The 14,248-nt window shown below is 46.4% G+C and overlaps 1 protein-coding gene and 2 non-coding genes across 4 annotated transcripts; all 3 read left to right on the top strand.

Moving 5' to 3' along the window:
* The first annotated feature begins 6,826 nt into the window (after positions 1-6,826).
* Positions 6,827-12,705, top strand: RPSA (ribosomal protein SA). 2 transcript variants are annotated; one of them, XM_002813909.6, is made up of 7 exons: positions 6,827-7,042; positions 7,899-8,064; positions 8,882-9,000; positions 11,013-11,258; positions 11,914-12,042; positions 12,162-12,327; positions 12,541-12,705. In XM_002813909.6, the coding sequence occupies exons 2-7, from the start codon at positions 7,932-7,934 to the stop codon at positions 12,633-12,635; spliced, it is 888 nt and encodes a 295-aa protein (XP_002813955.1). In that variant the 5' UTR covers positions 6,827-7,042; positions 7,899-7,931; the 3' UTR covers positions 12,636-12,705. The 2 variants fall into 2 exon arrangements, with proteins under 2 accessions (XP_002813955.1, XP_009237465.1); XM_009239190.4 differs by having other exon boundaries at positions 7,026-7,359.
* Positions 8,667-8,816, top strand: LOC112132880 (small nucleolar RNA SNORA62/SNORA6 family). The gene has a single exon (XR_002914583.1). It is a non-coding gene; the product is annotated as a small nucleolar RNA SNORA62/SNORA6 family (small nucleolar RNA).
* On the top strand, positions 11,313-11,466 carry LOC112132879 (small nucleolar RNA SNORA62/SNORA6 family). Its single transcript, XR_002914582.1, has one exon. It is a non-coding gene; the product is annotated as a small nucleolar RNA SNORA62/SNORA6 family (small nucleolar RNA).
* Positions 12,706-14,248: the final 1,543 nt, after the last annotated feature.

Here is a 14,248-nt window from a genome sequence, read left to right as displayed (position 1 = left end):
AATCTGTCTTTGTGAATCTCGAGTCCTGTGGCAAGTAGCCTGTTTTTTCCTCTCTCACAGTCTCAGTATTAAAGCTTGAAAAGCAATTGGCTAGTGAGCGTTAGTGCTTTGGAAACATTGCCTACCTTTTTTTTTTTTTTGAGACGGAGTCTTGCTCTGTTGCCCAGGCTAGAGTGCAGTGGCATGATCTTGGCTCACTGCAACCTCCGCCTCCCGGGTTCAAGCGATTCTCCTGCCTCAGCCTCCCGAATAGCTGGGATTACAGGTACCTGCCACTGTGCCCGGCTAATTTTTGTATTTTTTAGTAGAAACGAGGTTTCACCATCTTGGCCAGGCTGGTCTCGAACTCCTGACCTCATGATCCATCCGCCTTGGCCTCGGAAAGTGCTGGGATTACAGGCGTGAGCCACCACACCAGCGTTTTTTTTTTTTTTTTTTTTTAAATGGTTCCTTCTTGGCTTCCTTAGATTTATTAAAGCACATTAGAGGTGGGGCTCTGTGGGAGGAAAATAGTCAGATGGTGACTAAAGATAAGGCTGTGTAGGGCTACAGCCAAAAGAAGACACAGAAGCAAAGGTTTCAAGCTGTATTACACTCGCTTTCTAAGAATACATGATTATGAAATCTTTCAAGCCATCACAATAGGAGAGCCAATGGTCTACTGGTCCTTCATTCATATCGCTCAGATGGAGCAATTGCCAAGATTTTGCCACACTTGCTTCTCTCCCCTAACTGTGTCCCCTGCCCCCGCCACTCCTTTTTCTTTTTTTTTTTTGAGATGGAGTCTCGCTCTGTCACCCAGGCTGGAGTGCAGTAGCGTGATCTCGGCTCACTGCAAGCTCCGCCTCCTGGGTTCACGCCATTCTCCTGCCTCAGCTTCCCGAGTAGCTGGGACTACAGGCGCCAGCCACCACGCCCGGCTAATTTTTTTGTATTTTTAGTAGAGATGGGGTTTCACTGTGTCAGCCAGGCTGGTCTCGATCTCCTGACCTCGTGATCCGCCTGCCTTGGCCTCCCAAAGTGCTGGGATTACAGGTGTGAGCCACTGCGCCTGGCCTCCTTTTTCTTTTATGAAGCTTTTAGAGACAGATCCCAGACATCACATAATTTCACCCTTGCATACTTCAATATGCATCTCTAAAAATTATGGACTTTTTTTTTAACATAAGTATGTCATTACCCCACCTGAAAAAATTTAACACATTTTTTGCATATCATCCATATTCACATTGCCCAGACTGTCTCAACAATGATTTTTTACAGTTGGTTTATTTCAATTAGAATTCAAACAAGGTCCATACAAGGCATTTGGTCTTTTATTTATTTTTTAGAAACAGGGTCTTGCTCGTCACCCAGGATGCAGCGCAGTGGTACAATCATGGTTCACTGCAACCTTGAACTTCTAGGCTCAAGCAATCCTCCCACCTCAGCCTCCCAAGTAGCCGGGACTACAGGTGCACGCCACCACACCCAGCCAGTTTTAAAAAAATTTTTTTGCAGAGACAAGATCTCGCAATGTTGCCCAGGCTGGTCTCAAACGCCTAGCCTCAAGTGATCCTCCTGCCTCAGCCTCCCAAAGGATTGGGATTACAAGTATGAGCCACCACACTTTGCTGGCAGTTGGTTTTGAAAATCTCTAGGCTGGGCGCAGTGGCTCATGCCTGTAGGCCCAGCCCTTTGGAATGCCAAGGCTGACAGATCGCTTGAGCCCAGTAGTTTGAGACCAGCCTAGGCAACATAGTCAAACTCTGTCTCTACAGAAAAATTAAAAAATTAGCCAAGCATGGTGAGGCACATCTGTAGTCCCAGCTACTCAGAAGGCTGAGGCAGGAGAATCACTTAAGCCCTGAAAGTCAAGGCTGCAGTGAGCCGTGATCAGGCCACTGCACTCCAGCCCAGGTGACAGAGCAAGGCCCTGTCACAAAAAAAAACCTCTTTATTCCAGGACACCACCATTTTCCCCACTTTTTTTGTTCTACATTGTCTTTGTAGGGACTGAGGGGACGGGGTAACAAGACAAAGTTAGAGGAACCTTGATTCTGAAGCAGTGTCTAAGGCCTCTCTAGGCATATCAAAGGGCTAGTCTTTGAGGTAACGCATTCTCAGCCCCAGTACCCTGTAAAATGTCCTATTTTCTGAATTTGTTTTCTGATGGTTTTAGCTCATTTCTGTTTCACACATGTTCTATAAACTGGATGTTACCTTGGAGGGCTTGATTACATTTAGGTCTATCCAATTTCTTAGGCAAAGGAAAGACCAGAGCTATAGATTCTAAGTGGTGGAAAGTCTGAAAAGGCATATAAGGGTTTCTCACTTAGCAAATGTATGAGTGCAAATGAAACGTTCTGTTCACTTCATTCAGTTGCTTCCTCCCAAGAGAAATGAGGAGAGGCTGAAATTTCTTTAACCAGCAGTTAGAAAGGATAAATAATTTTGAGGCAAACCAAGGTTAGAGTGAGTCAGTTCTGAGGGCCCAATCAAGACAGGGAACCCAGCAGTGACTCTGGGAGGTTGCAAAACTGAAACCTGCTCACCAAGGTTATGCCTTATGCCCCTTCCATATACTTCTGGCTGAGCAGTGTGCATTTATAACTTGTTGGTTTTTTTGTTTTTTTGAGACAGGGTCTCACTCTATTCCACAGGCTGGAGTACACTGGCACAATCTCAGCTCACTGCAGCCTCGACCTCCCAGGCTCAAGCAATCCTCCCACCTCAGCCTCCCAAGTAGCTGGGACTACAGGCATGCATTACCACACCCAGCTAATATTTTTGTATTTTTAGTAGAGACACGGTTTTGCCATGTTGCCCAGGCTAGTCTCGAACTCCGGGGCTCAAGGGATCCGCCCACCTCAGCCTCCCAAAGTGCTGGGATTACAGGTGTGTGCCATCACGCCTGGCCTTCTAATTTATTGTTGATATTAAATGTAACAACCAGGCTGGGCACAGTGGCTCATGCCTGTAATCCCAGCACTTTGGGAGGCTGAGGCGGGCAGATCACAAGGTCAGGAGTTCGAGACCAGCCTGACCAACGTGGCGAAAACCTACCTCTACTAAAAATACAAAAATTAGCCGGGCATGGTGGCACGCGCCTGTAATCCCAGTTACTTGGGAGGCCAAAGCAGGAGAATCGTTTGAACCTGGGAGGCGGAGGTTGCAGTGAGCTGAGATCGTGCCATTGCACACCAGAGGGAGACTCTGTCTCAAAAAATAAATAAATTTAACAACCAGCAGGGCACAGTGGCTCACACCTATAATCCCAGCACTTTGGGAGGCGAAGGCGAGTGAGATCACTGGAGGTCAGGAGTTCAAGACCAGCCTGGCCAACATGGCAAAGCCCTGTCTCTACTAAAATTACAAAAAATCAGCCAGATGTAGTGGTGTGCACCTGTAGTCCCAGCTATTCGGGTAGCTGAGGCAGAAGAACTGCTTGAATCTGGGAGGCAGAGGTTGCAGTGAGTCGCAATTGCACCACTGCACTCCAGCCTGGGAGACAGCAACTCTGTCTCCAAAAAAACAAAAAAAAAAAAGAAGGAAAAAAACATTTAACAATCCACTGTGTCTTAAATTTCAGCTTTTGTCACCACTCCCTCCAAAAAAAGCTGCCTCAATGCAACAGCCTCTAGGTAGAACTAGCTTCTAAGTTCTCCTTCTCTGCTCCTGGGAGCCATTAGCTTAGGTAGTCAAGAAATACCCTAGGCTGGGCGCAGTGGGCTAGCACTTCGGGAGGCTGAGGCGGGCTGATCACTTGAGGTAAGGAGTTCAAGACCAGCCTGGACAACAAAGCAAAACCCTGTCTCTACCAAAAATACAAAAACTGGCCAGATGTGGTGGGTGGGCCTGTAGTCCCAGCTACTTGGGAGGCTGAAGCTGGAGAATTGCTTGAGCCTGGGAGTGGAGGTTGCAGTGAGCCGAGATCACACCACTGCACTCCAGCCTGGGTGACAGAATGAGACTGTCTCAAAAAAAAAAAAAAAAAAAATTACTTAAAATAAAGAAGAAATACCCTAGAGTCTAGAATCGTGGTTTTTAAACTCAATATGGCCACACATTGGAATCATCTGGAAAATGTTGGGGCTCAGAAAATGATACCCCTGACTGAATAGGGCACTTTGGCATGCTGAATGCTTTGAATTAAAGAAAATTGAAAGGCTTCTGAAATAGCGTCAGAACCAAGGTTTCTTTCTGACCTTCCCCTAACTCCATCTCTCAATCCCCTCTTTTCCCAAAGCATCCAGAGGGGCTTTGTCTGAAGTTCCCTTATCTGAATAAGGTAGGTTCCTCCAGAATAAATACAATAGTCTTAAAACTTCCTCCCTAGGAATCTCATCAGGTAACCAGGAAATATTAACCACTGGGAAGAGAAAAGACTAAAAGTCATCACCATGCCCAGACAGACTCTTCATCTATTTTTCTGAGGACAGCTCTTGAGAGATTTTCCAGGAGACATTATTTGCCTAATAAGGCAACCTTTGGTCACAGTGAAGTTCCTCCCCTCACCCTTTGCTGCTGTTTCCCCCAGAGCTCACAGGATCTTTGTCTCAGGCAAATTTTCTGTCCTTTGAACTCATTCCTATCCTTCCAAAAATCACTTACTAGCCCTCTAAATTGTTTACCATCCCATCTCCCTTCCCTGTGAAGTAGATGCTATTTAAGCTTCAGCCATCTGGCCCTTCTTTGAGTCTTATATTTCATATGGCTCCTGTGCATAAGCACATTAATAAATGTGTATGTTTGGCCTGGCGCGGTGGCTTATGCCTGTAATCCCAGCACTTTGGGAGGCCGAGGTGGGCAGATAACCTGAGGTCAGGAGTTCAAGACCAGCCTGACCAACATGGAGAAACCCCATCTCTACTAAAAATACAAAATTAGCCAGGTGTGGTGGCGCATGCCTATAATCCCAGCTACTCGAGAGGCTGAAGCAGGAGAATCGCTTGAACCCGAGAGGCGGAGGTTTCGGTGAGCCGAGATTGAGCCACTGCACTCCAGCCTGGGCAACAAGAGCAAAACTCCGTCTCAAAAAAAAAAGTGTATGTTTCTTCTCCTGTTAATTTGTCTACTGTCAGTTCATTTTAGCAGTGAACACTCAGAGGGTGGAGGGGAAGCCCCTACAGGAACTTTAAAAGCTACTGACGCTTGGGTCTCACTCAAAGATTGATATATTCAGCCCAGGTATAAGATTTTAAAAGCTCCCCAGGTGATCCTAATGCCAAGACTGAGACCCCTGGAAGAACCCTGCAGAGCTGCACTCACTACTCAGCAATCCCAATCCACACTTGAAGGGTTAAGCAGGAGTACGTTTGGGCGCAGGGGGCAGGGCATTGTTTTGGGACTCAGGGGCCTCTGAGGAGGCTTGTGGCCTGAGTTTCTGCCAACAAACTTAAAGCCTCCTCTTTCCATAACAAAGCGTAGAAGTGGGAGGCATTTGCAGCAAGGGGCTGTGACTTCTCTGAATTTGCCCCTCAAGCCCCAGGTGCTTCAGCCTTGGTGGGTGATGAAGCAGAGCAGCCTGGGGGTGACCTGTTCTAGGGTCCAAGGGTTTCCAGGCTCCTCCGAAAATCATACTGGCTTCAGTGGAGCTGCAGAGCCACTTGCAGGAGAACCTGGATGTGCTGTCCTATGGAAGAGTGGCCATAAGGGTCTACGAGTTCATTTTAGGGTGGGCTCAGAAATCAGACTGGCTCAGCAGGCCCCAGAGAGGAACCTGCACTTTTTTTTTTTTTGACGGAGTCTTGCTCTGTCGTCCAGGCTGGAATGCAAGTGGCGCAATCTCCGCTCACCACAACCTCTGCCTCCTGGGTTCAAGCAATTCTCCCGCCTCAGCCTCCCCAGTAGCTGGGATTACAGGCATGCACCACCACGCCCGGCTAATTTTTGAATTTTTAGTAGATACCGGGTTTCGCCATGTTGGCCAGGCTGGTCTCTTGAACTCCTGGCCTCAAGAGATCCACCCGTGTCAGCCTCCCAAAGTGCTGGGATTACAGCCACCGCGCCCGTTCAATTAACTCCTATTTTTTTGTTTGTTTTTTGGAGACAGGATTTCGCTCTGTTGCCCAGGCAGGAGTGCAGCGGTGCAATCACATTCACTGCAGCCTTGACCTCTAGGCTCAAGCTATCCTCCCGCCTCAGCCTCCTGAGTAGTTGAGACTACAGGCACGCACCACCATGCTTGGTTAATTTTTGTATTTTTTGTGGAGATGGGGTCTCCCCATGTTTCCCAGGCTTGTCTTGAACTTCTGAGCTCAGACAATCCACCCACCTCGGCCTCCCAAAGTGCTGGGATTACAGGCACAAGCCACCGCGCCCGGCAAACTTATCTCCTACTGATGGATATTGCAAAATTTTTCTTATACCAAAAAAAAAAAAAAAAGATAGATATAATCCATACCATCTGTTCAATCTTGTCCTTTTTAACTTTTTCAGGGAAACTTCCCCCAGGTGATAGATGGATAGATACATGAGATAGATATAACGCATACGATCAGTTCAATCTTGTCCTTTTTAACTTTTTCAGAGAAACTTCCCCTAAGTGGACATTTAATTTGAATTACGTCCTGTTAAACTGTTCTCCAGGAAAATAAAATAAAATAAATCTCCAAGTTTTTGTTTACCTAAGTTTGTTGTGTCGAACAAACCTTCCTACTTTTCAGGTAACAAAACGGCAGCTTAGGCGAGAAAGCCGCTCATACTCGCAGGTACAAGGGCTGGGTAAGAACGCCCCGCCTCGCTGACTAGCTTCAGTTCCGCGCTCTGGACAGGAATTATGCACAGGGCGTCGCTGTGGCACTAGAAACCCCAAAGTCACAAGCGCCCCAGATCCGACCAGGATGCCGCTATTGGCTACAGCCCAGAAGCCCGCTCCTGCGCAGCAAGCCCGCCTTCCTGAAGAAGGAGCCCAGTCCCGGCAGCGTTCTTCTCCGGCTCCGCCCTTCTTCCGCTCGACTTTCTTTGCCATTGGCTGACAACGGAGTATATAAGGACGTCATTTCCTGTCTCCTGTCCTTTCCGCGCTATCTGCAGAGGGATCCATACGGCGTTGTTCTGGGTGAGTTCCATGTAGCGTCCCTGGCGCCTCCCAGGGCTAGAAAAATGAGCTTTTCCTGCTCAGATGAAGGGTGCGAAGACTAGTGATGAAAGCCGGTCAGACCGTGTCTGTCTCCCGCCCGGCGCGCCCCACCTTAGGCCTGCGGCCCGCACGTGGCCAGGCTCGGGCCGCGGGTTCCCAGAGTGCCCCGGGAGCGGGTGGAGGCCGCCCTCCAGCGGAGGCTCGGAGCTGGGGTTCGGGCCAGGCCGCGGGTGGGCGGGAGTGCAGAAAGCGGGCTAACATCCCGTGTTGCTATCCCTTCGGAGCCCCACACGGCGGTGAGTCGAGGCCTAGGCGCTGATTTACACCAGCTACTTGGGCTGGTCGGGTTTTCCCATTCGCGCTGTGCGGGTCAGGAGTTAAGGTTCTCGGGTTTTTAGACAAACAAGTGGTGATAGCACAGCGAAGTAATTCCAGAGCACTCGCCTACAATCTGCTTGAAAATACCTGAAACCAATTCATATCTTTTTTGTTTTTAGTTTGCATATTCCAAACATGGCTGCTCTTTTATGTCTAGTTGTTAACTTGGCGCATCCGCAACTTTTCCTTAATTCCTATCTTGAGAAGTGTTGAATTTCCATTCGCTAATTTCGTTTAGTTTTATTACTCGGTTACAGTGCCGTCCACACCATTTCCTCAGTAAGATGTGCGCTGTTCCATAATACGCGACATGTATCGGTTAACTTTCTGTTTATCCTTAACTACACTGTAAGCGCAATGCCTGACAGTGTAGCAGATGGAGTTTTTGGTTACTTTTAAGGGTGTACCCCACTTAACTCAATGGAATGAAAAGAAATAGATTGCTCTCTTATTTCAGATTCCCGTCGTAACTTAAAGGGAAACTTTCACAATGTCCGGAGCCCTTGATGTCCTGCAAATGAAGGAGGAGGATGTCCTTAAGTTCCTTGCAGCAGGAACCCACTTAGGTGGCACCAATCTTGACTTCCAGATGGAACAGTACATCTATAAAAGGAAAAGTGATGGTTAGTCATTGCTTTAATTTTTTGTTACTCCAGCTGTAAGTACAAGTTTTGAGCTTGCTATTCTCGTGGTTAGTTCTGGGTAATTTCTTTGTATCTTCCTCAAATGAAGCCAGACCCTTAGGTTGAAAACATACTTTAAATAAATGTTCTTGTTATTGGGAGAAAAGATTTCTGCTCCAGGGGAAGAATATGTCAGTTGCCTGAGTCACGGCACTTGGGTTGGGTCATGAACATGAGAAAGTTCATTGGCTGAGTTTCTAATAGCTCGCATAGTGCCTTCAACTTCATAGGTACTTACACAGGCTATTGAACTGAATTTTGAGTGGAAAGTGGGGTAAGAGGTGGGAATGAACAATATGGTTTGGAAGAACCAGAGGATGGAAGGCATTAAGTTGGCTAAGGCACTTACTTATTCTAGAGATAAAGCTACCAAGGACTTGGGAGTGACGTGCTGTAAAGGAATTTTAGGATGAATCTTGCATCAGTGCACATGATAAAAGGGAAAGAGTGGCGGAAAGCCAGGAAGTGGATTCTTAAGAACCACTGATGGAGTAAGTACAGGGAAAGAGAAAGGAAAGATGGATTTAGCCAACTGAATCTAGGCTGCACACTATTAAAGCTCAGGGTGGAGGCCAGTCGTGGCTCATGAACTCTGAGTGTCGGAAGTGTGCTACATCAATGGCAGGATTTTCGCTAACACCAGTAGAGCTTGCCTCTATGACTGGAGTTTGGTAGTACTCGCTGCCACATAGAGTAAACTTGGGAAGAATGTTTGCACAGCCAGGTCAAGTGTTAAAACCCTTCTGCTCTCACTTAGGCATCTATATCATAAATCTGAAGAGGACGTGGGAGAAGCTTCTGTTGGCAGCTCGTGCTATTGTTGCCATTGAAAACCCTGCTGATGTCAGTGTTATATCCTCCAGGAATACTGGCCAGGTTTGTGGAACAGTGGTTAGTTTTTATATTATAGAAATAAAGCTTACAGACATTGTGAGACGTACAGAAAGATATAAGAAAATAGAAATAACTCAGGCTGGGCGAGGTGGCTCACACCTGTAATCCCAGCACTTTGGGAGGTGGAGTCGGGCTGATTACAAGGTCAGGAGATCCACACCACAGTGAAACCCCGTCTCTACTAAAAATACAAAAAATTAGTGGGGCATGATGGCGGGTGCCTGTAGTCCCAGCTACTTGGGAGGCTGAGGCAGGAGAATGGCGGGAACCCGGGAGGTGGAGCTTGCAGTGAGCTGAGATGGCACCAGTGTACTCCAGCCTGGGTGACAGCGAGACTCCGTCTCAAAAAAAAAAAAAAAATAGAAAACTCAGACTCCACTGTTAGAGATCTTAAGCTGGACTGAGCCATAGAAATCGCCCTTATGTTTTTTTTTTTTTTCTCCTTCAAGACAGTCTCTCGCTCTGTTGCCTGTTGCCCAGTGCAGTGGTGTGATATTGGCTCATTGCAACCTTTGCCTCCCGAGTTCAAGGGATTCTCCTGCCTCAGCCTCCCGAGTAGCTGGGATTACAGGCATGTGCCACCATGCCTGACTGATTTTTGTATTTTTAGTAGAGACATGGTTTTACCATTTGGCCAGGCTGGTCTTAAACGCCTGATCTCAAGTGATCCTCCCACCTCGGCCTCCCAAAGTGTTGGGATTACAGGCGTAAGCCACTGCGCCCAGCCTGTAAGACCTTTTCAACATACATGCTGGGCATCTGGCAGTATGTTGAACTTTATAATTTCATTTTATGTAGACTTGTGCCACTAAATATCTAGAAATTGTATTAAAGTGGCTTATCACATTTTCCCATAGTCAAAGTTTTTACCTTAAAACGATGAAATAACTGGGTCAGAAATTTTTTAAGAATCTTAGTTAGCCAGTCATGATGGCATGCACCTATAGTTCCCGTTAATTGGGAGTCTGAGGCAGGAGATCCCTCAAGTCCAGGAGTTGGGGGCTGCAGTAAGTTATGAGTTTGCCACTGCACTCCAAGCCTGGGGCACAGAGTGAGATCCTGTCTCTTAAAAAAAAAAAAAGGCCAGTCATGGGTGGCTCATGCTTTTGTAATATGGGTACTTTGTGAGGCCGAGGCTGGTGGCTTGCTTGAGCCCAGAAGTTCGAGACAAGGGTGGGCAACGTGGCAAAACTCCATCTCTACCAAAATTAACAAAAACGAGCTGGGTGTGGTGTTGCGTGCCTGTAGTCTCAGCTGAGGCTGAGGTGGGAAGATTGCTTGAACACAGGAGGTTGAGGCAGCAGGGAGCCAAGACTGTCCACTGCATCGCAGCCTGAGTGACAGAGTGAGGCCTTGTCTCAAAGAGAACCTTTGCCAACTTGAATGAAAAAATACCTTAATTTGTATTTTTAAGAAATGACTAGTTACTAAAACTTGAATCTTTTTTTTGCCACAGCTCTATTTTAAGAATTTTTCTGTTGAGAAAACTAGTAGATTTCTTGAATTCTAAGAGTTCTAACAGGGATTTTATTCATCTTAACTATTTTGACAGATTAAAAATTATGTAGTAAAGACTTTAATTCAATGTTGACAGGACAGGTTCCCATGCGTGTTTTTGCAGAGGGTTATTCCTGAAACTGACATGTTACTGGGACCACGTAGTTTGGTACACAGTAGAAAAAAGGCAGTTTTGGTTATTGCTGTAGAATGAATTGAGTGACAGTTCTTGCTTGCTTGAGAAAAATATACTGAGCATCTAGATTGGGCCAGGTAGTGTTGCTATGTGCTTGGGATATATAGTAGAAAAACAAGCCTGCCTTTTAATGTATGCAGGAAGTCTCTGGAGAAATAAGAGAGGCTAAGGAAAGCTGGGTATGTGCCTGCTTTACATGGAGTAGTAGTGATTAAGTTGGGCAGTTCCCAGAAGTGCTTCCTGGGTGCCAGGATTGTTGCTATGAAATATTGAGTACCACTAACTTTTAAATTCTTCAAAGAGGGCTGTGCTGAAGTTTGCTGCTGCCACTGGAGCCACTCCAATTGCTGGCCGCTTCACTCCTGGAACCTTCACTAACCAGATCCAGGCAGCCTTCCGGGAGCCACGGCTTCTTGTGGTTACTGACCCCAGGGCTGACCACCAGCCTCTCACGGAGGCATCTTACGTTAACCTGCCTACCATTGCGCTGTGTAACACAGATTCTCCTTTGCGCTATGTGGACATTGCCATCCCATGCAACAACAAGGTAATGATTTTATGATCTAGAGTTTGCGAATGCGTGCTCTAGAAAAAACATTCCTGTGCACATTGTTAGAGCTTGGAGTTGAGGCTACTGACTGGCCGATGAACTCGCAAGTGTAGGTAGTGTGCTACATGAAGGGCAAGTTTTTCGCTAACACCACAAGGGTCTCTGGCCCAATGAGTGGAGTTTGATAGTAATTCTTGCTACAAGTGTAACATTACTGCATGACAGCTTTGTGGAGAAATGAACACATCTGGAAAATAGTATGTTTTCTTCTGCCTTTGTCCATGTTTCTTGCTCAGGCCTCAGGCACTTGGTCTTTGTTTTCACACCAACTTGATGGGTTCTACTATAAGATTCTAAAAAGGTGGGTTGTGTGTGGTTCAGTTTGGTTGATTTGTAACCCTAGTTGTGCATAAGAATTGCCCAGATATTTTTTTTAAATGCTAGTGTCCAGGCATTTTTTTTTTTTCAATCCCTATGATTCCAGTATGCAGACAAGGTTGAAAATCCCTGATTATAATGCTCCCTGTTACAATTGCTTTTAAACTAAGAGATGTTTGTACTTTTGGTACTTAGATGATGTAGGAGCCAGGAAGGTGCTTGCTGTTTGGGTTTGACCAAGTGTCACTTTTTAATAATCTACCACTCTTGGCAGGGAGCTCACTCAGTGGGTTTGATGTGGTGGATGCTGGCTCGGGAAGTTCTTCGCATGCGTGGCACCATTTCCCGTGAACACCCATGGGAGGTCATGCCTGATCTGTACTTCTACAGAGATCCTGAAGAGGTAAGCTTCTCCAAAGGCTTGTGGTTACATAAGCAAATTGGACAACTTGGACTGTGCTTCTAGGAAGCAAAATTTGTCAGTCCCTGTAAGTCTTTCCTCTTTTTTTTTTTGTAACCCAGATTGAAAAAGAAGAGCAGGCTGCTGCTGAAAAGGCAGTGACCAAGGAGGAATTTCAGGGTGAATGGACTGCTCCAGCTCCTGAGTTCACTGCTACTCAGCCTGAGGTTGCAGACTGGTCTGAAGGTGTACAGGTGCCCTCTGTGCCTATTCAGCAGTTCCCTACTGGTATGTATCAGGATAGGGGTGCATCAAGCTGATATTTTGCAACTTCTCAGTTTTATTCTAACTTTAATGATCTCTGTGGCTTTTATACTAGCTTTAAGAGGTTTTCATCCTAGTGTGCTATAGCATCTGATAGACTGCTGTTGGGAGTGGGGTAAGGAAAAATACTACATTGAGGACAGAGCTGATGGCTTTTTTTTGGTATTCTCTTAACAGAAGACTGGAGCGCTCAGCCTGCCACAGAAGACTGGTCTGCAGCTCCCACTGCTCAGGCCACTGAATGGGTAGGAGCAACCACTGACTGGTCTTAAGCTGTTCTTGCGTAGGCTTTTAAGCAACATGGAAAAATGGTTGATGGAAAATAAACATCAGTTTCTAAAAGTTGTCTTCATTTAGTTTGCTTTTTACTCCAGATCAGAATACCTGGGATTGCATACCATAGTATAATAATAAATACATGTCTCGACATGAGTTGTACTTCTAAAGCCCACTGTAGATAGTGTATATTGCTTTTCACTTGAGAATTTCCCTGAGCTTCCTTCCTGTGTAGAGAACATCTGTGCCTTGAAAATGGATATAAGTGGTTACTAACACATACTTAGTTGGTAACCTCAGGAATACTTTTCCGAGGCCCTGATGATCTTGACTTTTATTAGCATTTGCGTAGGTAAGTTCTATAGAGCTTAGGTTTTTATTTTTGAGAGTCTTCCTGTCACTTAGGTTAACTATTCCTGGAATCCTTGGAGAGGCGATGGCCCTTCCCCACATTGAGAGACATTAATTGCCCCTCTTGTCAGCTTGCCTGCAGGTTCTGGGAGAGGAGAGGTATGTATGTATTAAAAAAAATGTAATGCTCTCCATATTTGTCTTTGCCGGGGAGGGGGTTGGGGAGACAGTCTTTTCCTGTTGCCCAGGCTGGAGGTACGTGGCGTGATCTCAGTTCACTGCAACCTCTGCCTCCTGGGTTCAGGCGATTCTTGTGCCTCAGGCTCCCGCGTAGCTGGGATTTCAGGTGTGCACTGCTACACCTAGCTAATTTTTGTAGTAGAGATGGTTCTGCCAGGCTGGTCTCCAACTCCTGGCCTTATGTGACCCGCGCCAAAATGCTGGGATTACAGGCCTGAGCCTGGCCATATTTGTTTTTTATGTATTAATGCTGGTGGGTTCATCCTAAACGGATTTCAAGATTTTCATTGCCTATTTAAAAAAATACTCTTGGCTGTCATGTTGGCTCACCCATGATCCCAGCACTTGGGAGGCAGAGGCAAAACGATTGCTTGAGCTCAGGAGTTCAGGACCAGCCTGGGCAACATGGTAAAACCCCATCTCTCTTCAAAAGATAAAAAAAAATTGGCAGGGTGTGATGGCATACTCCTATAGTACCTCAGCTACACAGGAGACTGAGGTGGGAGAATCACCTGAGCAGGAGTTGGAGGCTGCAGTGAGCTGTGATTGAGCCCCTGTATACTCTAGCCTGGGTGACAAAGTGAGGCCCTGTCTCAAAAAGATAATAGAGACATTTCCATAGATTGGATTGAATGCAGATTTTGAGATGGCCCGAACTGATTTACATGGATTCATACATTCTCTTGGAAAATTTACAAAATACATGTACATGTGACCACATTCCCAGGGCTCCTTCCAGTGGTGCTGAGGCAGTGGGGACACTGCAGCCTCAAGCATTGTCTTCATGGGAAGCCTGCTTATGGCTGTAAGCAAAGCTGGGAAAATGTGCCCTATAATGTCTCCAAGTGGAATGGCATTCAGTGAGATTTATGGATCCTGAAGTTGCAAGTGGTTAGCAACACTGGTAGAGATTGCTGGAATCAGGACGGTGGGAAGCAGGGACAGTGTACCAGAAGGCTACTGGCCAACGGGAGCTGGAGAAGCATTGCGAGGTGGTGTGAGCCTGGAGTAAGGTATA

The sequence above is a fragment of the Pongo abelii genome, chromosome 2 (assembly GCF_028885655.2).
Source record: "Pongo abelii isolate AG06213 chromosome 2, NHGRI_mPonAbe1-v2.0_pri, whole genome shotgun sequence".
Lineage (NCBI taxonomy): Eukaryota > Metazoa > Chordata > Mammalia > Primates > Hominidae > Pongo > Pongo abelii.
Note: the sequence above shows the minus strand (reverse complement) of the source record. Positions and strands in the feature narration are given on the sequence as shown.

Coding starts and splice junctions, on each gene's coding strand:
- RPSA (XM_002813909.6), top strand. CDS start 7,932: ATGTCCGGAGCCCTTGATGTCCTGCAAATGAAGGAGGAGGATGTCCTT. Junction 12,043..12,161: donor TCTACAGAGATCCTGAAGAG/GTAAGCTTCTCC, acceptor TTTGTAACCCAG/ATTGAAAAAGAAGAGCAGGC. Junction 12,328..12,540: donor TATTCAGCAGTTCCCTACTG/GTATGTATCAGG, acceptor TTCTCTTAACAG/AAGACTGGAGCGCTCAGCCT.